Here is a 25,348-nt window from a genome sequence, read left to right as displayed (position 1 = left end):
TAACCAGTGACCCCAAAACCGGTAGCTTAAAATGGCAGTAAACATTTATTATGCTCACAGTTTCTGTAGGTCGGGAATTTGGTAGCAGTTTAGTTGGGTGGTTCTGGCTTGAGCTCTCTCATGAGGTTGCAGTCACAGTGTCAGCCAGCACTGCAGACATCTGAAGGGGACAGGAGGATTTGCTTCTGAGATGGTGCGTTCACATGCTTGGCAGGACGGTTTGGCTGTTCATGGGGGGGCTCAGTTCCGTGTCCTGTGGGCTGCCCCAGGGTTGCTTCAGTGTCCTTCCCACATGGTGACTGGCTTCTCCCAGAGTAAGCTGCCCAAGGGAGCAAGGTGGAAGCCACAGTGTCTTTTATGTCTAGTTTCAGAAGTAATATTCCATCATTTCTGCCATATCCTATCAGCTGCAATGGTCAGCTTGGGAGAGAACTACACCAAGGCATGAATCCCAGGAGGCGGGGATCACTGAGGGGCATCTTCGAGTTAGAGGCTGGTGGCCACACAGATTGTCCTGCTGTTGCACCTGCAGCCTCACAACCCTAGCCTAGGAGCTGCAAGCACCCCTACCAAGTAGGATAGTGGGGCGACCCTTCTATCCTGTTCTTCCCATTGTCAGTCCATAACAGTGTCTCTGTGGGATAGGGTGGCTCTCTCTGAGGCCTGGTGGCTCTGCTCTGGAATCATTCTGCAGGGGAATCTGTGATTTTTCTACTGGCTGGGCTTCCTTCATCCCCACCCCTGCCTCTTACCCGGCCCAATCTTCCCTGCAGTGACTACCACTAGTGTGCAGACTGGGGCCTGTAGGAAAACATAGGGACTGTTGCTGCTACACACCTGGCTCTGGGATAAGCCCTCTGCATGCATTGTCACACACCCCTGTGGGGCAGGCACACTTTATCCCCATTTTACTGATGAGGAAACTGAGGCTTAGATCACTCATCTAATAAGTGGTGGGGATTCAAATGACTGGTATTCAAAAGCCAGTATCAGACCCCAGGACCTGTGTGAAAACTGTGGTACTATAAGGTGTTCCCAAAGGATAGGCCTGTTTATTAAGTTAGGTCGTCAAATGAAACAAGGAAATATGCTTTCATGATTTGTGTGTGTGTATAAGAGAAGTGTCTCTTCCTGGGGTTCCCCGAGGGCTGTGGTGACTTGGGTACCTCAAAACAGGGCTGATACCTTGGTCTTGAGGCTAGTATTGCCTCTCTGGGTTTCAGCTGTGTTAGGAGACTTTTTTTCTAAGGAAGCAAGCAGCTGTGAGCACCATCACCTATTGACCCTCTCCTGCCAGTGGCCTGGTCTGCTGTTATCAAGGGCAGTCTTGCACCAGTGTATTCGCCAGGGCAGTGACTGGTTCTGTGGTTTTTTTTTAAATTTAGAGACAAGGTCGCCCATAGTGGAGTAGAGTGGCATGATCATAGCTCATTGCAGCCTTACACACCTGGGCTCAGGTAATCCTCCCACCTCAGCCTTTGGAGTGGCTGGGACTCCAGTTGTGCATCACCATGCCCTAGCTAAGTTTTTTTTTTTTTTTTTTTTTTTTTTTTAGACATGGAGTCTCGCTCTGTCACCCAGGCTGGAGTGCAGTGGGGTGATCTTGGCTCACTGCAACCTCCGCCTCCCAGGTTCAAGCGATTCTCCTGCTTCAGCCTCCTAAGTAGCTGGGATTAACAGGTGCGCGTCACCCTGCCTGGCTAATTTTTGTATTTTTAGTAGAGACGGGGTTTCACCCTGTTGGCCAGGCTGGTCTCGAACTCCTGACCTCGTGATTCACCTGCCTCGGCCTCCCAAAGTGCTGGGATTACAGGCGTGAACCACTGTCCCCAGCCCTAGCTAACTTTTAAATTTTTATTTTTGTAGAGACAGGGTCTTGCTGTGTTGCCCAGGCTGGTCTCAACCTCCTGACCTCAAGCAATCCTCCCGCCTCAGCTTCCTAAAGCACTGGAATTACAGGCATGAGCCACCGTGCTGGGCCTGGTCTTTCTTACACCTTTGTGGTTGATGACTTCCTGGAGGGGAATTCAGAGTTGGGGTGGTAGGTCCTGCTCACAGGGAGGGAATCCAGACCATGGGGTCTTATCTTGAGAGCCACTAAAGGAAGCTGCAGTAGACTTTGCTGGGGATACAGGAGGCTGGTGAATAGGTTCGGGAGTCAGGGCTGGCCTCAGGGTAGGGGTGATTTTCTCTATTAGACAAATGGGGAAAATGAGGTTCAAGTGCTAACAGACTCTCCCAAGGCCATACTGGTTAGTGGCAGAGGCTGCTGCCTGGGCAGCATCTTCTCTAGGAGCATCCTGGAGTGGCATATCCTCCCAGGAGATCTCTGGTTGCTGAGAGGGCATGGAGCTTGCCTACCTCTGGAAGATCTGGAATCTGATGGGAAGAATGTGGGTTCTGTCTGCTGAGTGATGACTATCTATCTGGCAAGCCAGGGACGTCTACAGATAGACATACACAAAGATGGGAAGCAGGGTGTGGGGTGTGAGGAGCCTGAAAGTGGAAACTGAGCTGGTGGGGGTGGCCCAGAGCTTGAAAGGTTCAGAGGTGTTCAGAGCAATTGTGCCCAGGGCCTGACCTAATCTATTGTCAGAGTGTGATCAAGTGGCTAATTTTTGCTGAAGGTGGGACCTATAGGGTGGGGCTTGGGATAAAGCTGCAGGGGTGTGGCAGTACCAGCCTCTGTTCTGGCCCATCTCTACCTGTTTCTCTCTCTGACTGACACTGTCATCAGGGCCCTCAGTGAGCTTTCTGCCCATCAGAAAGACCCTGCCCTTTGTCTGGCTTCTGTTTTTTGGAACAAGGTCTTGCTCTGTCTCCCAAGCTGGAGTGCAGTGGTGTGATCATGGTTCACTGTTGCCTTGACTTTCTAGACTGAAGCAATCCTCCTGCCTTGGCCTCCCAAAGTGCTGGGATTACAGGTGTGAGCCAATGTATCCCCCTCCAGACTCTCTGGCTTCTTTCTGAGCTTTCTTCCCCTCCTCCACCCCCAATTAGGTTTCTAGTTGAGTAGTCTCCTGGGTCTGCCCCTACAGGGAGCTATAAAATCACCTTATGCCTCCCAGGCAAAAGGGTCCTGAAACAATGAACCTCGGTGGTGTGCAGGACACCAAGGGACACAGAGACGCCCCAAAGTGCTCACCTCTCCCAGGGGGCCCTCCTGCTTTTGCCTCCCAGTGCCTGTGGGGGCCGTGTCTTTGGCTCTGTCCCTCCATGCACTGAGCCAATGGCTGCCTCTCCTTGTAACACATGCCTGCCAAGGGCCCCTGGCTCCTTCTTCTCATCTGAAATTGGCTTACAAAGCCTTTTTAAAGTTGTGCTTTTAGGGACTTTATGATTTTAGGGAAGAAATGTGGATAGCAATGACAATGTGCTTGGAGAGAAGTCTGGGTGCCAGGCAGGATGATGGAGCCCTTCCCTGTTTTTGGCCTGTGAGGGTCAGGGGACATTGCTGGGGGCGGGGGCTCTGCTGAAAGAGGCTCCCACAGCTTTTCCCTTTCATGAGCTTGGAACTGGCTAATGGCCACCACCTCTGATGCCCCCTTCCCCTCAACAATGGGGAGGATGGTCAGACTGAGTCAGGATTGAGAGGCTCAGGCTGAGTCAGTATTGGGTTGGGGTTAGTCAGATACAGATGTGGGGTACCTGCATGATGTCAGTGTCAAGGTCCAGCCTGATATTAAGGTTGGGGCCAAGGCGAAGGCTGGGTTCTGAGCTCAGATGAAGATCGGGGTTCTTCTATAAGTGAGACAGAGCTCTGGGCTCTAGGAAAGGTGACTTTTGTAATGGTCTCTTTGGGGATCTTCCTCCCTCTCCCACCTGCTCTGAGATGACCCTCGCAGTTGCCACACCTTTTACCTGTGCTAATTTAATCGTCCTACAAGGTAGCTGTACCTATCCCCATTTTACAGATGGGAAAGCTTGAAGACCAAAGGAAGCCTTCAAGTATCAGATAGGGCTGAGACAAGTGTACCTGGGTGGTGGGGTACAGAGGGTGCGTCCTTGGAGTGAGTTCAGGGGTGTTGGCCAAGTGGGGCCTGGAGAAGGGAAGACACTGGCCCAGGGGTCACCTGGCAAGGTAGAGGTTGAGCTGGGGCCTGAACCCAGGCCTCTGGGCTCCTGGGCCAGTGTTCTCTCCCTCCCCTTGTGTTTCCTGGACTCTTGGGCTGCCCCTGCTCTGTTCCCCACACCTGCGCCCCCATTCTCCCTCCGTGGCGGCCCAGCCTGGCCCAGCAGTCCTTTTACTTCCTGACTGGCCTGAGTGAGGAGGCTGGGGAGGGTCTGGCTGGGAGGAGTTGGGGCCCAGCCCCTCCCCGGTTGAGGGGTGGGAGGAGCCTCACCGCAGACACAGAGTCCCCTTTGTCTGGGCCGTTGTGCAAAGCAGCTGGTCTGGGATTTCTGGGCGTTTTTACATTTGAAGAATAATTGCATTGTCTGGGGGGCCTCAAGAATCCAAATCCCTCCCCAGACTTCCAGGCAGTCCAAAGATGTGCCCCTGGAGCAGCTCCCCAGCTTCCCTCCCACTCCCTCTTCTCCTGTTAGAAACCTGAGAAAGAGCAGGGCGGGGGCGGGAGTCATGGGGAAACTGAGGTGAGGCTGCCCTCAGGGACTAGAAGTCTCCATTGGGAAGAGAGGTTTAAAGTCCCCAAGGCTGGTCCAGAAGGGGGCAAGTGAGCTGTCCCCTGCTGCCGAGGGCACCACAGCCCTGGACAGGTCTCATGAGCAGATGTAGGATTGAAGGAGGGAGGAGGCTGCTGGTGGAAGGGCTGGGTATATTTTGGGGCACTTCAGCTGGTGGAGTCCTGGGCCCCAAGGGGAGCCAGGCAAAGTGAGCCAGGTGGGCCAATTTCCTGGGAGCCTCACTCTTCTTCTCTGGGAAACGGATTAGGAAATTCATCCTGGGGTGACCTTGAGAAAGAGGCAGGGCTCAGGCACACTTGGGAATAGCCTGTGTTCAGAGGGGGCCAGAGATGGGTAGGAGTTTTTTTTTTCTCTCTCTCTTTTTTTTTTGAGATGGAGTCTCACTCTGTCACCCAGGCTGGAGTGCAGTGGTGTGATCTTGACTTACTACACCCTCTACCTCCCGGGTTCAAGTGATTCTCCTGCCTCAGCCTCCCGAGTAGCTGGGATTACAGGCATGCACCACCACACCTGGCTAATTTTTGTATTTTAGTAGAGACAAGGTTTCACTATGTTGGCCAGGCTGGTCTCAAACTCCTGATTTCAAGTGATCCACTTGCCTCGGCCTCCCAAACTACTGGGATTATAGGCGTGAGTCACCATGCCTGGTTCTCTCTCTCTCTTTTTAAAATTAAAGCTTTATTTTAGTTTATTTTAGAGACAGGGTCTTGCTCTGTTGCCCAGACTAGAGTGCCATGGCGCTATCATAGCTCATTGCAACCTAAAACTTCCAGGCTCAAGCCATCCTTCGTCCTTGGTCTCCTGTGTAGCTGGGACTACAGATGCGTTTCACCACAACTAGCTAATTTTTAAATTGTTTTTTTGTTTATGTTTCAGATAGTCTGAATATGTTTGCAATTTTTAATTTTTAGTAGAAAGTAGGTCTCACTATGTTGTCCAGGCTGGTCTCTTAACTCCTGGGCTCAAGTGATCCTCCCACTTTGGCCTCCCAAAGTGCCGGGATTACAGGCATGAGCCACATGTAATGGCTCTGACCACACCTGGCCAGATTTTTATGTCTTGTGAGGGGTGTCTTGGAAGGCTGTGGGGTACGGGAGGCTGGCCTCTCCCGGCACTGTTTTGTTTCAGTAGCCGCTCTTGGAGGGAGGCGTGATGTACTGACTTTTGGGTGATGCTGAGGTGGGTTTCAATGTTAAAGAAAGGGCACCGCACACCCAGCTGGGTGATTGAGTCCACTGTGGTTCAATCACAGGGCTTGGCTGTGCTCACCTTGGGCAGGGGCTCACCAGTCTAGCCTGGGACCTCAGCCCTGCTCTGTGGCTGTGGGGCTTCAACCTCATTCTTGAGATAATAGACAACAGAATTTCCTGGGGTGAGACGCCCGTGCTTTGGGGTAGGCTGGGGGGCAGGTGACAGTGCAGAACCAGTATGAGGGACTCACATTTCAAGGGTGTCTGTTGCTTCAGGAAACAGTCATGGAGCAGGCCTTGCTGGTAGTTCGAGCAACACCCAGCCCTGAAATCACACAAGAGTGTGCATATGTTAAGAGAACCCAGAACCAGCTTCTCTGATGTGTATGAGGGAGGCTGTTTCCTGTAGGCCTTCAGGTGGGCTGGGCTGGGGAGGCTCCTGGCTTTTGGTGAAGTTGGGGGTCTGTGTGTATGTTTCGGCGGGGGGGGGGGGGAGTTGTGAGTGAGAACTGAAGCTAGAAAGGCTAGTTGGGTCGAGAGGGCAAGGCAGACATGCAGAGGTCTTCCCCAGGCCTGCTACATAGTAGGTACTCAGTGAATTGCTAAATTATATTCCCTGGTCAACGAGATGCCCAGCTGTGCTTATCCTTGGCGGGTGGGGCTGGGAGATTGAGACCTGCATAGGTGAGGCTCAGATAGAGGAGGGGGGTGGGAGGTGCTCCTGGGGCAGCTAGGGTGGAGGTGACAATGATTTAGGCTGTGGGGTTGCCATGGCTTGACCCAACGAATGAGGAGGGTCTCCCACTAAGGGTGACTCCAGATTTGAGCCTAGGGACTGCTTGGTGGTCCTGTGATTTGACCTCAGTGAGGAAAGTGCCAGGAGTTGGGTGGTGCCCCCAGTTTAGTTCTGGCCACTTCCAAGGGGGGCTTGGCAGGGTCAAACGTTGGAGACCAGGACTAACACGTGTCTCTAGTATTTGGCCATTAGGAGGTACTTGCTGGAGTGTAAATTTCTTTCCTTTTTTTTTTTCTGAGACAGGGTCTCACTCTGTTGCCCAGGCTGGAGCATAGTGATGCGATCTCAGCTCACTGCAACTAGAGTATAAATTTCTGAGGGTGTCAAAATGAAATTGGGGAGGATGTTCCAGGGATGAGATGAAGAAGTGGCAGTTCACACAAAGTTTGGTGGCTCATGCCCACTCTGGGCACCTGACCTCTGCGTCTTTATTCATTCATCTTTGGCAACCCTGCCACAGGACGGGGTTTTTCTTCCCTCTTTTCCTCTCTCCATATCCTGCTACTTTCCTGTGTCCAGTGTGGCTTCTTGGGACACTTCAGTCAGGGCGGTAGCGGCTCTGGACAGCTGGGGGAGGCAGAGTCCTGCAGGCTGGAGAATTGGCTGCACGGCATCTTGGATGAAATTGCCAGGGGACCAGGGGGTGCACTCATGCCCTGGCTGGCCTGATTTCTTGATGCTCCCAGGCATTGCCTGCTTGGGGACATGAAGAATTAACTCAAGGCGTGGGTGCAGGCGCTGGGCAAGAGGCTTACACTCCCCCTTTGCCATGGAAGCAGGAGCAAGAAGGCAAGTGTCTGTTGTCCGCCCTCCTCCTCTTCCCTGCCTGGCTGAGCCAGCACTTTTTTCTTCTCTCCTTTATCTGCTCAAAAAGTACAGGGTGTTCTGTTTCTCCTGTGCATACAGATCAAGGAGTGGATGTTATTTCTTTCTTTCTTTCCCTAAGGCGAGAGAAGGACAGGGCAGGCACCGAGGACCATTTAAGCAATTGTTCTTCTTCAATAAGGCAGTTTCTCATACATTAAAACAAAACAAAACAAACCCCAAAAGGGAAAGGAAACGATGACACAAACCAACAGAAAACAAGTTGCCCCTTACTGCCCCCACTCCCCACCAGGCATTTAGCACACAGTGTGTCCTGGCTATGTTCTCTCTCTCCCTTTCAGTTGGACCCCAGGGTGTGCTGGCTCCATGGCATGATTAAGTGATGTTAAGGACGCTGCTGTCCAGGGTGTGCTGGCTCCATGGGATATTAGGGCCACAGGACAGACTCATTTCTCTGCCCTTTGTGGACTGTGTAGGGGGCTCCTCTGGCTTCCTGGAGGCACTGGGGGTTGACAGGCTTATCTAGGACAGGGCCTGAGGAGGGACAGGACTGTGGGATTAGCTCTGAGGGTCGGGATACAGGGGACTGACATGGCCGCTGCTTACTTGCGTGGCATTCCATGTGCGATGTCTGTTTGAGTTCAAAGTCTCTGAGACCAGGTGCAGGGAGTTGGGGCTTCTTTCTGTGCTGATCTTGGAGGCAGAGTGGCTGCCTGCATTCACATTGTCCGCTCCATAGCTTGTTCCAAAGATACTTGCTCACGGTGTCGCTTCCGCACTTGACAAATTATTTTCATGCACGAGGCCCTTGAAAATGTTGACAGTCTTGTGACATCCATGGAGGGTCTTATTTGACGGCCACAACAGAGCAGTGAGGACAAGCGGGCCATGCAAAGCTCTGGGATCTGGGAAGGCAGGTAGCTGGCTGGGACGGCCCTGCTGGCACCAAGCGTTGTTCGCCTATCCTGGCTTCCCAAGGCTGGAGCTTATCTGGTCCCCTGGTTTTCAGAGGTGGTGCTCCAGGGAGCCTGGGGTGAGGGAGACCCCCAGTTTAATACCTGCTACACCCTGACCTCCACAGCAGCTTTTTAAGGGGTTCCACCAGTAAGGCGTGAGAGCCACTGCAGCCATCCCTTTCCGTAGTGGATAGGAGACTGTGGCGGAGGTTGCCTGGGGCAGACCTGCCGGGCGGGCGGGTTGCGGCGCCACGTCAGTCCAGGGTGCGCAGGGTGGCGGCGTCCCCCTCGCAGCTGGCGCGGCCCCTCTGGAGCACGCCGCGTGTTTACCGACCTGACGCAGCGTCCCGGCCCGGCTGGCTGACATCCGGCGGCATCACCGCTGACCCTCCCCGCCCGCCCCATGCAGGCGGCCACATCCTTACCTCTAAATTTAGTCTGCAGGAAGGAGAACCTGGGGTAGTGTGGGGGAGGACTGGAGCCAGCCCTGATGCCTGTCCTCCTGGGAGGGAGGCAGGACCTAGCATCTCTGGGGTGAGGGAGGAGAGGGACGGGAGGAGGAGGAAAGCGCCGGAGCGGCCCTGCTCCCGGCGTGGCCTCATCCCCAGCGAAAGCGCGACACCAGCTGTCTGGGAAGGGGAGCGGGAGCCCTTGCCTCGGAACTGGAGGCTGCCCGGTTGGGGTTCCGGGTCTCGGGTGCCACCTACCGGCCTTTTTGGGAACCGATTCTGCACGGAGTTGGCGGGCCTGGGTCTCAGGGGAGCTTGGAGGACTTTTAGGGGCTGGAGGGTGGGCGGCGGGGTGGAGGGAGGATTCCAGTCCAGGCCCAGGTATTGCGAGGGCAGGTGGAATGGGCGGAGCGGGCGGGAGGCACAAAGAGCAGCTTCTCAGCCTGAGCGTATTTCGAAAAAAGCCTCCTTTGCTCACCCATATCACTTAAGTGATGTTAAGGACGCTGCGGTTCGGAGCAGGATGGAAACCTCAGTGGTCAGACCCTGAAATGCATAGAGAAGAAAGTCAGTGTGGCAGCCTTTGACGGGTTGATTGGAAGGCAGGAATGACTACCTTGTTAGTGAGGTCTATGTAGATCTAAACAGTGAATTACACATATCTTAAATGTGTAACTCAGCGAATCTTCATATGTGCACTGGGTACCCACTCTTCAGATTAAGATACTTGTTCCCTCTACGTAAGAAAGGCCCCTCCTGCCCCCTTCAGTCATCTCCCTGCCTCCTAACCTCTCTTCTGACCTCCGGCTTCACAGATTGGGTTTGCCTCTTCCTGAGCTTCGTGGGAATGAGGTCATAGTCTGTGCCCTTTTGTCTCTGGCTTCTTTTGCTCAGTGTGTGATTGAGGTGCATCTGTGTGGTTGGGAGTATCAGTAGTTGGGTTCTGTTTATTGCTGAAGAGTAGTGCGTGGTATGGATATGCTACATACAGCACCGTATATGTATCTGTTCTCCTGCTGATAGACTTGTGGGGTGTTTTTATTTTCAGGCTGTTATGAATGTAGCTGCTGTGCACACTCTTTAACATGTGTCCTTGGTGGAATCTGCCCCCTTTCTGTTGGGTGTATGCTTTAGAGTGGGATTGCTATGTCATGGGAACAGTTATGCACGGCTTTATTAGGTACAGGTGACAGTGCCCCTTGTTTGCTGTCTGGCAGCCACCTTCCACCCACATTTGTTCCCTGTTAGATCCTGGATACTATTAGATTCTGCAACTGCTGCCACTTAAACCTTAGCAAAGACAGCTGGAATCGAAATTGCTTGAATCAGGGAAGGAACAGGGACAGCATCTGAGTTGAGTGGTTCCTCAGGGTGGCCCCCAGATACCTCTAAACCCTCCAGGTCATTCTAGGAAGAGAAACACAGCCTCTCCTAGCCCTGGGGCCAGATTTGGGGACCCCCTTGGCTTCCCAGCCATCAGCTCCCCTAATCTGGCGTCTCTGAGCAAACTGGTTTATTGTAACTGTCAATTTCATGTCTGGCCTCTGGTGCCATGGGTCCTCTTGGTCCACTGTTTCCTGGGCTCCTTGCTGCTTTGTGGTGGCTGAGGGACTGGGTGGCTGGGAAAACAACCTACCCGGAATAGCAGGCTTGTTGGATGCAGGCCTCGTGGCACTTTCTTGGGGGAGGGCGGGACTATGTCCTGCCCACCAAATTGCCACTTCATTGAGGCTGTGAAAGACCAACGGAAAGCCAGAGACAAGAGAAGGGGCAAGGGAAAGAGAGAGTGCCAGGGAAAAGCCAGGCAAAGGAGGGAGAACAGAGGGTCCAGGGTTGTGTGTGCATGTATCCTGGGGTCTGTGTGAGTATGCTGAGGTTTGTGTGAATATCTTGGGGTCCATGCAAGTATCTCCGGGTCCAGGCAAGTAACCTGGGGTCCAGTCAAGTATCCTGGGGTTCAGGCAAGTATCCTGGGGTCTGTGTATCCTGGGGCATCTGTGTGAGTATCTTTGGGTCCAGACAAATATCCTGGGGTCTGTGTGAGCATCCTGGTATTGGCGCCAGGTGGACCCCAGCAGCTATGTCATGCTGAGCTGGTCCAGAATCAGCAGCCCCAAGCCCCAGTCTCTCCTGACTGTGGCCTTCTTGGTCATCTCCTCACTGGCCGCCTCTCATCGCCACTTTGGGGCCTGTGGTCAGGGAAGAAGCAGTGCCTAACAAGTTTGGGGGTGGGATTGAGAATTTCAGGGGTTTAAGATGGGCTCCCAGGTCTCCTGCCTGCTGGTGGGGACCCAAAATGCATCCCTCCCTTACATTCTCCTTCCCTCCCTTTCTTCCTTTATTCCTCCCTTCCTGCCACCTTCTCTTATTTATTCTTCCCTCCCTCCCTGCCCCTTTGGAGGTAGCTCTTCTTGTCCAGGTCCTCAGAGAGGGAGGGAGAGGACTCCAGGTTCCCCCACCCACAACAGAGGGCAGAGTGTGATGGGAGCCCTGAGTGTCCCTTGGAGCAGGTGGGAAGTGAAGGCAGAGCCAGTAAGCTGTGATACCTCCTCCCCCTGCAGGTTCCTAGAAGGTGAGTGCGGACGGTATGCAAAGTTGTGAATCTAGTGGCGACAGTGCGGATGACCCTCTCAGTCGTGGCCTACGGAGAAGGGGACAGCCTCGTGTGGTGGTGATCGGCGCCGGCTTGGCTGGCCTGGCTGCAGCCAAAGCACTTCTCGAGCAGGGCTTCACGGATGTCACTGTGCTTGAGGCTTCCAGCCACATCGGAGGCCGTGTACAGAGTGTGAAACTTGGTAAGTGCCGCCCAGTCCAGCCCAGCCACCTCCCCAGGTCACCTTTAGTCTCCTAATTCCCAGGATTTGCCTGAAGTCTCATTATTTTAGCTTCTGGGATAAATGTTCCATCGTGCATCCTGCCTGGGCATTTTCCAGAAGCTTCCTTTGCTCCTCGTGGCAGCCCTCTGAAGTGGGCACGGTAGGGCCCTGACTTTCACTTGTGGAGAATGCTGGCTATATTCTGACATAGCGTTCACAGTGTTTAGGAGGGAGTGGACATCCACGCTCTCTTGGTACTGAGTGGGCCAGTTTCTATTTCACAAGAAGTGAAATTCTTCTGCAAGGCCCTAGTAGTTGTTAATTTTTGATTGTGAGTTAGTCTATCATGACTGAGAGCTAGCCCTGCAGCAGTAGGATCCCAGGTTAGCAGAGGTGAAAGGGGATTTTGGGTCTCCATGTGTGCGACGGGCGGGTCTTGGGATTATCTGGAAAGTGGATCTGTCCAGGTTGCAGAGCAGTGAGGACCCTGGAGAAAGCAGCCAGGTAAGAGACTTGCCTTAGGGGTGGGCAGACTTTGCCAGGGGTCTCAGAGAGTGGGGAAATTGCCTGAAATACCCCGGTCAGGGCTTCCCAACGGGGGGGCGGGGGGGGGTGGTGGGATCTGACCAGTGAGGGGTTGGGTGGGTAGGAACCATGAAAATGACGCAGTGAGATGACACATGGCCTGGAATGTGTGGTTACACTGGTCCTCTAGAGGATTTTTTTTTTTTTTTTTTTGAGACAGTCTCGCTGTGTCACCCAGGCTGGAGTGCAGTGGCATGATCTTGGTTCACTGCAACCTCCGCCTCCGGGGTTCAAGAGATTCTCCGGCCTCAGCCTCCTGAGTAGCTGGAATTACAGGTGTGCACCACTGTACCTGGCTAATTTTTGTATTTTTAGTACAGATGGGCATTTCACCATGTTGGCCAGGCTGGTCTTGAACTCCTGACCTCAGGTGATCCGCCTGCCTCCGCCTCTTGTAGAAGCTTTGATCACATTAAGTGTCTTCCCCTACAGCATTTCCTGCAAGGCATAAAGTTGTCCCTTTTCCCCTGGCACACACAACAGTGTCTGGCAGGGAAACAGACTCCGCCTTCTCATGGGAGGAATGGCAAAGTCACGTTGCAAAAGGGGTGTGTGTACAAAGATAGGAGGAATCATTGTGACTATCTTGGCAAAAAATGTACCACATATATCTTGAAGCAGGCCTGCAAAAACAAAACAAAACACTCCCCAAAATTTCTATTTTGCTTTCATTGTTTCAGCTTCCCTGGGAGCTAGGTAGGGATGGAGATGAATGGGAGAAGGAGACAGTTTCTGCAGCATCAGAAGAAGAAACTGCGGCCCAGGCACAGAGGCAACTTGCCTCAGAGTATATGGTACCTTAGCTGGGAATGGGGTAGTGGACCTAGTTCCCAGGTCATCCCAACTTGAACCCAGGAGATGTCCCCTGCCCCAGTCCGGCTCTCAGGGTTTTTTGTACTGTGCCAAAGGATGTAGAGGGCTTCACTTTCCCTGGAAGTGTGCTTTAGATTGCTTTATGGGTGAATCTTGCAAACTGGGATGTTTGGCCTTCTCTCCTGCCCCATGTTGAATTTGGAGGGGACCATTTTCTGTCTGGGAAATGCTTTAGATCTTGGAGCCACTGGGGATGTTGAAGAATTGAAGAAAGCCCAGGTGGGGACCCTCAGGTGCCCACAGTGCTTCTCCCAGGTGAGGAGGCACCAGTGAGGAAGTGGGGTCTGGTATCTGGTATTACCTGAGAAAAAGGTGGGACTAAAAAAGAAGAGCCTTCTAACTGGTCCAGTAAGGTGACTCTGGGACAAATCACAGAGTCATCCAAGGTGGCAGTTATCTTAGCTATAAGGTGTTTTTCAGTGGGAACTTTTCACTGAGGACCTTCGTTGTTTGCCAGCAGTGGGAGTTCAATCTCTTTCCTGCCCTGTTGTAGGGGTGGAAAGACCCTCTTGGAGGAAGAGGGGGAAGCAGTGCTGGCCCTCTCTGGAGAGGTCCCTAAGCCTCTAAGGGCCTGTTGTTGTCACCCTCAGGACACGCCACCTTTGAGCTGGGAGCCACCTGGATCCATGGCTCCCATGGGAACCCTATCTATCATCTAGCAGAAGCCAGTGGCCTCCTGGAAGAGACAACCGATGGGGAACGCAGCGTGGGCCGCATCAGCCTCTATTCCAAGAATGGCGTGGCCTGCTACCTTACCAACCACGGCCGCAGGATCCCCAAGGACGTGGTTGAGGAATTCAGCGATTTATACAACGAGGTGAGGTGTGAGCAGAGTAGCTGGGCATGAGGGCATGGGGAGACCTGGGAGGTCTGTGATTCTGGTCATATCTCTGCACACTCCCTGGGCCCTGCATTTGGAAAACCAGGATAATGTGAGGGTAAATGAAGATATTGAGCGGGAAAGTACTAACCAAGAGATTATTGATACATGTGATTAAATATTCCTTTAAAAAGTCCTTAAGGCCGGGCGCGGTGGCTCAAGCCTGTAATCCCAGCACTTTGGGAGGCCGAGATGGGTGGATCACGAGGTCGGGAGATGGAGACCATCCTGGCTAACACGGTGAAACCCCGTCTCTACTAAAAAATACAAAAAAAAAAAAAAACAAAAAAAAAACTAGCCGGGCGAGGTGGTGGGCGCCTGTAGTCCCAGCTACTTGGGAGGCTGAGGCAGGAGAATGGCGTAAACCCGGGAGGCGGAGCTGGCAGTGAGCTGAGATCCGGCCACTGCACTCCAGCCTGCGCAACAGAGCGAGACTCCGTCTCAAAAAAAAAAAAAAAGTCCTTAAACATTTTTTGTTAGATTTATTACTAGGTATGTGGGGTTGTTGCTGTTGTTGTTTTTGGATACTCTTATAAGTAGTAGTTTTTTTTCTTTTTGGGATGGAGTCTCGCTCTATCGCCCAGGCTGGAGTGCAGTGGTGTGATCTCAGCTTACTGCAACCTCTGCCTTCTGGGTTCAAGCAATTCTCCTGCCTCTGCCTCCCGAGTAAGTAGCTGGGATTACAGGTGCATGCCACCACGCCTGGTTAATTTTTGTATTTTTAGTAGAGACAGGGTTTCATTGTGTTGGCCAGACTGGTTTTGAACTCCTGACCTCGTGATCTGTCTGTCTTGGCTTCCCAAAGTGCTGGGATTACAAGTGTGAGCCCCCACACCTGGCCATAAATAGTAATTTTTAAAAACTTTATTTTCTAATTGTTTCTGATACATAGAAATATAATTGATTTTTATATATTGATTTGTTACGTTGCTAAATTATTTTTAATTCTAATAATATATCTATTATGTTAATTATATTAATTTATATTCTAATAATATTTTGGAATTTATGTATAGAACTCTACACAAAAAATGAGAATTTTGTCTTTTTTTCCTTTCTAGTCCTTAGACCAGCATTTATCCAATAGAACTTTCCACAGTGACGGTGATGTTTTACACCTGCTCTATGCAGTGTGGCAGTCACTAGCCACATTTGGCTCTTGAGCACTTGAAATGACACAAGTAAAACCGAGGAACTGAATATTTAATTTTTTTGTTGTTGTTGTTTATTTTTGAGATGGAGTCTCGCTCTGTCGCCCAGGCTGGAGTGCAGTGGCACGATCTCAGCTCACTGCAACCTCCACCTCTCTGGTTCAAGCGATTCTCCTGCCTCAGCCTCCTGAGTAGCTGGGATTACAGGCGCACAACACCACGCCCAGCTAATCTTTGTATTTTTAGTAGAGACGGAGTTTCACCTTGTTGTTCAGGTTGGTCTCGAACTCCTGACTTCATGATCTGCCCACCTTGGCCTCCCAAAGTGCTGGGATTACAGATGTGAGCCACTGTACCTGACCTAATTTCTTAATTTTAAATTGCTACAGGTTTCTAGTAGCTGCTGTGTTGGATAGCACAGCTGTAGACAGTTTTATTTTTTTCTTGCCTTACTGCACAGGTTAGTATCCCAGTACAGTGTTGGATAGAAGTGTCATTGGCACACATCCTTATTTTATTCAGATTAAAAAAAATTATTAATATTGTTAGTATTCTTTAGCTGTGTGAACTGCACTGAGCAAGCAAAGTAATGTGTAGGCCCTGTCATCTGATAGCTTGTCATTTATGGTGTAATGATCCTTCATACCAGGTCAGTAATTTGGCCAGCAAACACCTATTGTGCCTTTCCTTTTTTCTTTTCTTTTCTTTTCTTTTCTTTTCTTTCTTTCTTTCCTTCCTTCCTTCCTTCCTTCCTTCCTTCCTTCCTTCCTTCCTTCCTTCCTTCCTTCCTTCCTTCCCTCCTTCCCTCCTTCCCTCCTTCCCTCCCTCCCTCCCTCCCTCCCTCCTTCCTTCCCTCCTTCCTTCCTTCCCTCCTTCCTTCCTTCTTTCTTTTTTTTGAGACGGAGTTTCGCTCTTGTTGTCCAGACTGGAGTGCAATGGCATGATCTCGGCTCACCACAACGTCCACCTCTTGGGTTCAAGTGATTCTCCTGCCTCAGCCTCCTGAGTAGCTGGGATTACAGGCATGCACCACCATGCCCAGCTAATTTTGTATGTTTAGTAGAAACGGGGTTTCTCCATGTTGGTCAGGCTGGTCTCAAACTCCTGACCTCAGGTGATCTGCCCACCTTGGCCTCCCAAAGTGCTGGGATTTACAAGTGTGAGCCACCGCACCCAGCCTATTGTGCATTTTCTAATCTCTTGGGCATGAGAAAGGAGACATGACTCTTGCTTTGGGGCGGTCCCTCCTCTATGGAGGACAGGCACACTCAGTGTCTTGTGTGTATGCACCAACAAGGTACGTTGTGTGCAATCCACTGTATTGTGCATTCTCACTCATGTGCAAAGAGACTGAATTGTTAATGGGTCAGATAAGAACTAGTATTCTTCAAAGTAGACCTCTCAGTAGGTCTGCTGGAAATCAGCCCCAGCCTGATTCCCAGGTTATTGTGAGTGATTCAAACATGGATGCCTCTTGAAAATGACTTTCAGGGCCCATGGTTTGTTTTTTCAAATGTCTTTAAAAGTAGATCATCATCAAATTCTGCAGGTGGGTTTGATTTTTGAAAGTCAAGAGTGTGCATTGTGAATATGGGGTGGATATGGTGGATTATCCATCTAGGTGGTGATGTTTTGAGTCAAAAGGATAAGGCGTGACCATGATGTCAAGATTTCTTTGTGTGGCTTTTAACCAATCCTAGAGGCCATTCTGAGGAGGTGTGCTCTAAGCACGTGAAGCCTTGCCTCAGTGTGGCTTCATAATAAATATGCAGCCTCCCAAAGATGATGACTTTGAAGAGCCACTCATTTGAATGTATTTTATTTATTAACAAATAAATGAGTTTGTGCAATAGTATCATCTAGAGCTTAGTTTCTGGAGTAAGACTGCCTTGATCAAATACCAGTTCTACCATTTATTAGCTGTGGAATCTTGAGCAGGTTATTGAGCCTCTCTGAGCCTTACTTTCCTCTTCTGTAAAATGGACATGGTGGTACCTACCTCATAGTATTATGAGGATTGAATGAGATCCAATGATAAATGCTTAATGAGAATTGGGGTAAGTATTATTAACTGACACAGACGTGTCCCATTTTCCTTGGGTCACATTGGGAAGGTGTCAGATAACCCAGGAGAGGAGACTGTGCCATATGGCACACCCATGTTCAGTGAAGGCTGCCGTAGTCGGTGGCTGATACAAAGAGTCATGTCGATGGACTAAATTTGTTACTCCTCAGCTGGGCATTTTGGCCTCTACTTAACATAAGCTAAGGACTGGCTACCATGTTGCTTATTGCCCAAGGGAAAAGCCCAGGGAGGAGGAGGCAAATTGAAACCCTGACCCTTGGCAGTGGTCCTGGGTGAAGAATTTGCTGAGGACTCTAGCTAAGGCTAACCACTCAGCATCTCCTGATTGCAGGGAGGCAAGACAAAACAGTTTCCCTCACTTTCTTCTTTATAATTTAGTCTCCAGAGATAAGTTTAATTCATGTTTGTGTCTCAGGTGGAGGCCTTCCCCTTGAGTGAGATAGTGGTGGTGGAGGGTGGTGGACATCACTGCGCTTTGCCATCTTCCTTCACCCTGTGGCCCCAGGGCCTAGCCCAGGGCTGAGGGACAGGGCAGACACCATTCCCAGACATGTGTGCTGACCACACTCACTTTAGCAAGGGAAACAAACCATTCATCAGCTCAGCCACAGAGGTCCGGCCAAGGAGCCTCCATTAGCTGGTGTCCTGGGAATGACAGCTGTGGGCATGTGATCCTGCCGCCTTTTTGCTCAGCCCTCCAGTGATGCCAGGGCCTTGGATCAAGTCCAGAGTCCTTGGAATGACTCTCAGTCCTTTATGCCCTGGACCCTGCCTGCCTTTCCAAAGTCGGCTCTCAGATCCTCTCTCCTTGCTGCCCCCTCCAACAAAACCAGACTCCTTCAGTATTCCTGACTGCTTCTCCATTTTTGAGGTTGCTGTTCCCTCTGCCTGAAATGCTTTTCTTCCCCCTCCTGCTCCACCCTGGCTGTTTCCCAGCTGCCCATGGTTGTCTGCGTTGACCTCACATCCCCAGGTTCTTTCCTATCACGGCAGCCCAATGGTGGACTGTCTCCCCAGCTGGAGTGAGGGCAGGGACAGGGACTGTTTCGCCCACATTACGAGCTGTGTCCTGTGCAGAGTTCGGTAAATGTTGAGTAAATGTTGCTTCTGGGGATCCCAGGATTGCCCCTGGACTGGATTACTTCCTTCAAGGAGCTCTGCCTGGTGCTTAGTGGGGGCTGTAGATGAGGCAGGCACGGGGGTGGGCGGGCAGTCAGACCCCTTTCCAAGGGACTGATCATCGTTACCTGTTGATGAGGTGTGGGCTGGAGTTCTTGCTGAAATGTGCCCGTGAAATGCATCTTCCTTCCTTGGCACACTGGGGCCTCCTGAGACCCTGGCTTTTGTGTTCCTGTCTTCCCCACTGCATCAGCTTCCTTACTCATGGTTGAGGCCTGAAGCAAAGGGGGTACTTTGTACGGACCTGCACAGACCCAGGGAGGTGTCTCCAGACTTTCAGGGCCCCTTCTGCTGGCCAGGCCACAGCTCCAGACTGCCCTCTTGGGAGCGGGCAAAGCAGACACACTTGGGCAGGGGTGGCAGGGAAAGTACATGTATGGCTCTTGGAACAGGTAAATGTGTGCAAATGCCCATCCTCCAGTGGGAGGTAGAGCCCGAGGAGGCCCATGCAGAGTCCATGAGGAGTGGCTTCTTTCCCACAGACTGTATGGGCACCAAATGTTTCACATTGTCCTAAGTGAGGGCCCAGCAAGAAAGCCTCCAGGGTCCATCTCACCTCCCCAACAGGCCATAGGCGAGGAGGTGGCTGCCCAGGGCCTTGGCTGTTGGTGCAGTCCTGGTGCAGCATTGAGTGCAACATCAGATCCCTAAGGGACAGAGACCAGGGGCTCAGTGCATCCAGGGGACACCTGGGAACTGGTGGGTTTGAGTTGGGAGCCTTCTGTTTAAGATGGAGGTGTGATGAGGTGTTTTCAGTCTCTCTCATGGGGTCTTTTTGGCAGGTCTATAACTTGACCCAGGAGTTCTTCCGGCACGATAAACCAGTCAATGCTGAAAGTCAAAATAGCGTGGGGGTGTTCACCCGAGAGGAGGTGCGTAACCGCATCAGGAATGACCCTGATGACCCAGAGGCCACCAAGCGCCTGAAGCTCGCCATGATCCAGCAGTACCTGAAGGTATCTTGAGGAAGACGGATTCTGGGGGCGTCTGGGTCTGAGGAGGGCTGCGCTGCTCCTACCCCTGCCCAACTCTGGCAGTCACCTGGCTTCTCCTTGGGTCTTCCCACAGGTGGAGAGCTGTGAGAGCAGCTCACACAGCATGGACGAGGTGTCCCTGAGCGCCTTCGGGGAGTGGACCGAGATCCCCGGTGCTCACCACATCATCCCCTCAGGCTTCATGCGGGTTGTGGAGCTGCTGGCGGAGGGCATCCCTGCCCACGTCATCCAGCTAGGGAAACCTGTCCGCTGCATTCACTGGGACCAGGCCTCAGCCCGCCCCAGAGGCCCTGAGATTGAGCCCCGGGGTGAGGGCGACCACAATCACGACACTGGGGAGGGTAGCCAAGGGGGAGAGGAGCCCCGGGGGGGCAGGTGGGATGAGGATGAGCAGTGGCCGGTGGTGGTGGAGTGCGAGGACTGTGAGCTGATCCCGGCGGACCACGTGATTGTGACCGTGTCGCTGGGCGTGCTGAAGAGGCAGTACACCAGTTTCTTCCGGCCAGGCCTGCCCACGGAGAAGGTGGCTGCCATCCACCGCCTGGGCATTGGCACCACTGACAAGATCTTTCTGGAATTCGAGGAGCCCTTCTGGGGCCCCGAGTGCAACAGCCTACAGTTTGTGTGGGAGGACGAGGCGGAGAGCCGCACCCTCACCTACCCACCCGAGCTCTGGTACCGCAAGATTTGCGGCTTTGATGTCCTCTACCCGCCTGAGCGCTACGGCCATGTGCTGAGTGGCTGGATATGCGGGGAGGAGGCCCTCGTCATGGAGAAGTGTGATGATGAGGCAGTGGCCGAGATCTGCACGGAGATGCTGCGTCAGTTCACAGGTGCGCCATGTGCCCCACGACCCGCTTCCCCCGCACCACTTCTTCCTCACCTGCCCTCCTCTGGTGGACCCGTGGCAGCTCTCTCCTCCCCAGACTGTGAGGCTCCGATGCTGTGCCCCACGGGAGAGCCACTGCAGGGTGCCACATTCAGCCAAAGGCTCTTCAATTGCTGACAGTTTAGAACTTGAAACACTCAGAATTATGGGCGCTGTGTCTCTTCCCTCTTTCTAAGGGCTAATGGTAAAACTCTCAAACATCACTGCCCATTGTGCTCTGTTGCTAAGAGTTGGATTTGTATTTTACTCTCTGAGTCTTTCAGCTGAACATTTTTCACCCACTATTCCAGGAGGGCCTCACAAGAACCCCCGACATTAGGCAGGGAAACATGATTATCTGTCACTTGTTTTCAGATAGATAGGAAAAGTAAGGTGGTGTGTTTTGCTGGGGGTCACAGGAGGTGCTGAGGGGGTACACAGCTCGAGCCCCAGCCTCCCTCCTTCCTCCTCTATCCTCCGTGCCTACCCCCGGCAGCCTGGTCCTCCTGGAGCCCTGGAGGTGGGGTGGGGAGTTGTCCATTTGGGGTCATCTTCTGTATGCAGCCATTTCTTATTCTCCTTCCCCTTGGCTTTTCTGACTCCTCATCAGGGAACCCCAACATTCCAAAACCTCGGCGAATCCTGCGCTCGGCCTGGGGCAGCAACCCCTACTTCCGCGGCTCCTATTCATACACGCAGGTGGGCTCCAGTGGGGCAGATGTGGAGAAGCTGGCCAAGCCCCTGCCGTACACAGAGAGCTCGAAGACAGCGGTAAGCGGGGGGCGTTTGGGGTGAGGAGGGGAGTTGTGGATGTATTTCGTGTGTGTGTCTGGTCCAGGGTGAGGAGGGCTAGGGTAGTGTTCACTAAGGGGTGCTCAGGTGAGGCAGGGATGGAGTAGCTTCTGTAATGAGAGAGAACACAAGGAGAAAACTGTGCACTTAATATCTGGAAGAAAAAATGGAATCAAATTGAAACTTAAAGTGTTTTCTTGATATTATGAAAACTGCGCTATTCTGTGCTGTGCTGGCCAATATGGTAGCTATCAGCCACTTTCAATTTAAATTAATTAATTAAAATTTAAGTTAATACAGTATTTTTTTTTCTTTTTTTGAGACAGGGTCTTGCTCTGTCTACACTTCAGACTGGGGTGTAGTGGTGCGATCATAGCTCACTGCAGCCTTGACCTCCCAGGCTCAAGTGATCCTCCCACCTCAGCCTCCCAAGTAGCTGGGACCACAGGCATGCTGGCACACCACCACATCCAGCTAATTTTTATATTTTTTTGGGTAGAGACAGGGTTTCATCATCCTGCTAGGCTGGTCTTGAACTCCTGGGCTCAAACTATCCTCCTGCCTCAACCTCCTGAAGTGCTAGGATTATAGGAATGAGCCACCACACTTGGCCAATATAGTAAAGTTTTTGTTCCTTGTTTGCACTAGTCACATAGCCACATGTGGCTAGAGGCTCCATAGTAAATTATATAGTGATAGAACATTTCCAGCATCATGGCATGTCCTATTGGACAGCACTGATTCAATGGAAATGTTTTCCCAATGTATTTTAGAAAATAAAGTTTAGATTACTGATGTTCTCCACAGTTACGCCAGCTGTACACTAAAAAAAAAAAAAAAAAAAAAAAAAAAATCTGAAATATACATTTTTGCTCCCATAAAGTGGATTTTGAGTTCCCCCCATCAAGTAGACACACACAGTAAATGTTAAAACTCAACAGAGTTATATTTAAAACAATTATTTGGTATAATTGGTGAAGAAGAGTTCAGTCAACCAGCATCTACTGTGCCTGCCCAACGGTGCTCAGAGGGAAAGAGAAAAGGACTGGTGTTTAAAGAAAGAGAGGTCCTCAGAAAGGCCCTTTCAGGTGCCACAGCCATCCTGCTAAAAAGCAAATCTCTTTTCACTTGCATCAGTTAGGACTAGTGCATGTAACAAAAAGCAAAGCAAAGCAAACACAACTGTGACTTAAACAAGGAAAATCAAAAGGAAATCTGGAGGCAGGCAGCAGGATCCCGTATCATTAGCACCTGGCTCTCATCTTCAAGACCATCTTGTGGTCCAAGAGGGCTGCAGAAGCTCCAGTTCTCACATCTGCATCTGAGGCTGGAAGGAGGAGGAAAGGCAGATGGCAAGAAGGGAACCCTTGGAGCTGAGTCAGCTGTGTCTCTAAGCAACAGTGGACTTTAATGCTTATTGGCCAGAACATAGTCACGTGACTGCACCTAGCTGCTAGAGAGGTTGGGTAGTATCATTTTTATTCTGGATGGCAATGGACCCAGTTAAAAATCAGGACTTTGTTATTGAGGAGAAAGAGGAGAATGGGTGGATGTGGGAGTAGGCAGCTTGCACCCTGACACAGTATATAGCACCCCTTTCAGTGTAATAGCCTCTGTGGGCTCCTTGGTGGTGGGATACAGCCTCACTACTCAGGGTAGGTAGATCAGTACCAGCCTCACCTGGGAGCTGGTTAGAAATGCAGACTCTCAGCCTGGCCAACATGGCGAAACCCTGTTTCTACTAAAAATACAAAATCAGCCAAGCATGGTGGTGCACACCTGTAGTTCTAGCTACTCAGGAGGCTGAGGCATGACAATTGCTTGAACCCGGGAGGCGGAGGTTGCAGAGAGCGGAGATCATGCCATTGCACTCCAGCCTGGGTGTCAGAGGGAGACCCTGTCTCAAAATAAAAAACAAAAAACAACAACCCCTGCCGCCTCAAACACACACACACACACAAATAAATAAATAAATAAAAAGAAATGCAGACTCTCAGCCCACCCCAGACCTGCTGGATTAAAAACTCTGCATTCTGGCCAGGGATGCAGGCTCCTGCCTCTAATCCCAGCAATATGGGAGGCTGAAGTGGGAGGATGGCTTGAGCTCAGGAGTTCAAGACCAGCCTGGGAAAAAAGTAAAACCCCCATCTCTACAAAAAATTAAAAAAAAAAAAAAATTAACCAGATGTGGTGGTGTGTGCTTGTAGTCCCAGCTACTTAGGAAGCTTAGGTGGGAGGATTACTTGAGCCCAGGAGGCCAAGGCTGCAGTGAGCTGTGTAATAGAGTGAGACACTGTCTCAAAAATAATAAATAAAAACTGCATTTTATCAGGATCCACAGCTGGTGCCTTGCATGTTGAATTTGAGAGGAACCAGGATAAAGGCCAAACGCAAACTTGGGGTGCAAGAACTTGTACCTTGCCTAGACCTCACCTCGACAGCCTGCTTTCTCAGGGCTGAGCCCTGGCTGTACCAAAATTCTCACTGTCCCCTGAGCAAGGCCTGCTTTGGTACATTTTTGCCCGCACCTTTTCCTCTGTCCGAAATGTCCTTTGCCTGTCTGTTCACTCAGCATCTTCTGAGAACCAGTTCAAAGGTCCTGTCCTCTGGGAAGCTTTGTGGGATCCCCTGACACTGGGCCTCTTTTCTGGGCTGTTGGCGCCATGTGCAAACCCCATTCCATCACGTATGACGCTGTTTAGTAATTGGGTTTCATGTCTGGCTTCCTCACCAGCATGGAAGCTCCACAAAGCAGCAGCCTGGTCACCTTTTCTCTTCCAAGTGCCCAGAACAGCCCCTGGATGCTAACAGGGGCGCCGTAAAGGTTTGTCAAATTACCACCGACTTTATTGAGTGCTTTGTTCTTCCAGGTTCTAAGTGCTTTAGATACATGATTTCCCTTAATCCTTACAACCACCCTCCGAAGTAGGTGGTGTAAACCCATTTGACAGATGAGAAAAGCAAGGCTTAGGGAGGTTAAACCACCTGCCTCAAGTTCACAAGAGGCACAAAGAGCATTTAAGACCGCAGAGCCAGGACTCCTAATGGCCTCAAGACAGAAAGAGCCAAGGGAAGAAGCAGGGGAAAGTGGCCAGATAGGATGGGCAGCTCTTCATCCCGTGGAAGCAGCAGCACCTGTGTCTCAGAGCCTCTCTAATTTGTCATTGGGATGGGGGGTTCTGGTGGAGAGGGGTGGCCTCGTGGCCTCTGCTGCTCCTCCACCCTGACCTCCCTATCCCCGCCCCCCAGCCCATGCAGGTGCTGTTTTCTGGTGAGGCCACACACCGCAAGTACTATTCCACCACCCACGGTGCTCTGCTCTCTGGCCAGCGTGAGGCTGCCCGCCTCATCGAGATGTACCGAGACCTCTTCCAGCAGGGGACCTGAGGGCTGTCCTCGCTGCGGAGAAGAGCCACTAACTTGTGACCTCCAGCCCACCCCTTGCTGCCATGTGCTCCTGCCTTCCTGATCCTCTGTAGAAAGGATTTTTATCTTCTGTAGAGCTAGCTGCCCTGACTGCCTTCAGACCCGGCCCTGTAGCTTTTCTTTTTCTCCAGGTCGGGCCATGAGCAGGTGGGCTGTTGAGTTACCTCTGTGCTGGATCCTGCGCCCCCCTTGCCTACCCTCTGTCCCGCCTTGTTATTGTAAGTGCCTTCAATACTTTGCATTTTGGGATAATAAAAGAGGCTCCCTCCCCTGCCCCTCAGCTTCTCTCTGGTTTTCTCAGCCTCTGTGTATGTGTGTGTGTGTTTATTTCTGTCACACCCCCTTTGAGTGAGAAGGAGAAGGTGGGGGAGCCCTGGCCTGGCTGTGTCCCCAGAGGGAAGGTGCTGCTTTTACTGGAAGGGGTGTCCCCTCCCCACATCTGTTGGGGTGTTTACCTTCCTGCCAGTAAGGCCCCTCAGGAATACAGGCCTCTCACTGTCCACCTGCTCCTTCAGGTCTGGCCTGAGTCTGCCTGCTGGCCCTTTTTTTGCTGGACTTCTCTGAGTTTAATTGAGTGACACACTGCCTGGAGTAAAGGAGTTCTGTAGGAGGGACCCCAGCGGTGGTGGCTCCATGCCAAGCCTAGGTATGTTCATTGTTTTCTTTTTTGTTGTTGTTGTTGAGACAGAGTCTCGCTCTGTCGCCCAGGCTGGAGTGCAATGGCGCAATCTCTGCTCACTGCAACCTCCGCCTCCTGGGTTCAAGCAATTCTCTGCCTCAGCCTCCTGAGTAGCTGGGATTACAGGCGCCTGCCACCACGCCTGGATAATTTTTATA

General features: G+C 51.7%; 1 protein-coding gene and 1 long non-coding RNA gene across 4 annotated transcripts in view; one reads left to right on the top strand and one right to left on the bottom strand.

Moving 5' to 3' along the window:
• SMOX (spermine oxidase) overlaps positions 1-24,811 on the top strand; it is a 40,217-nt gene extending 15,406 nt beyond the window's left edge. For 2 of the 3 annotated variants that reach the window (XM_030915371.1, XM_030915372.1), the window contains exons 2-8: positions 11,422-11,655; positions 13,725-13,951; positions 19,213-19,386; positions 19,499-20,258; positions 20,904-21,064; positions 23,820-23,909; positions 24,335-24,811. In XM_030915371.1, the coding sequence (XP_030771231.1) occupies positions 11,448-11,655; positions 13,725-13,951; positions 19,213-19,386; positions 19,499-20,258; positions 20,904-21,064; positions 23,820-23,909; positions 24,335-24,472 (1,758 nt within the window). In that variant the 5' untranslated portion in view covers positions 11,422-11,447 and the 3' untranslated portion in view covers positions 24,473-24,811. The remainder of the gene's footprint in view (positions 1-11,421; positions 11,656-13,724; positions 13,952-19,212; positions 19,387-19,498; positions 20,259-20,903; positions 21,065-23,819; positions 23,910-24,334) is intronic. The other variant, XM_010378948.2, reaches the window with a different exon arrangement.
• LOC115892861 lies at positions 62-9,013 on the bottom strand. Its single transcript, XR_004052759.1, has 3 exons — positions 8,837-9,013; positions 6,086-6,159; positions 62-319 (listed from the first exon to the last, which is right to left on the bottom strand). It is a non-coding gene; the product is annotated as an uncharacterized LOC115892861 (long non-coding RNA).
• Positions 24,812-25,348: the final 537 nt, after the last annotated feature.

Source organism: Rhinopithecus roxellana, chromosome 13 (genome assembly GCF_007565055.1).
Source record: "Rhinopithecus roxellana isolate Shanxi Qingling chromosome 13, ASM756505v1, whole genome shotgun sequence".
Lineage (NCBI taxonomy): Eukaryota > Metazoa > Chordata > Mammalia > Primates > Cercopithecidae > Rhinopithecus > Rhinopithecus roxellana.
Note: the sequence above shows the minus strand (reverse complement) of the source record. Positions and strands in the feature narration are given on the sequence as shown.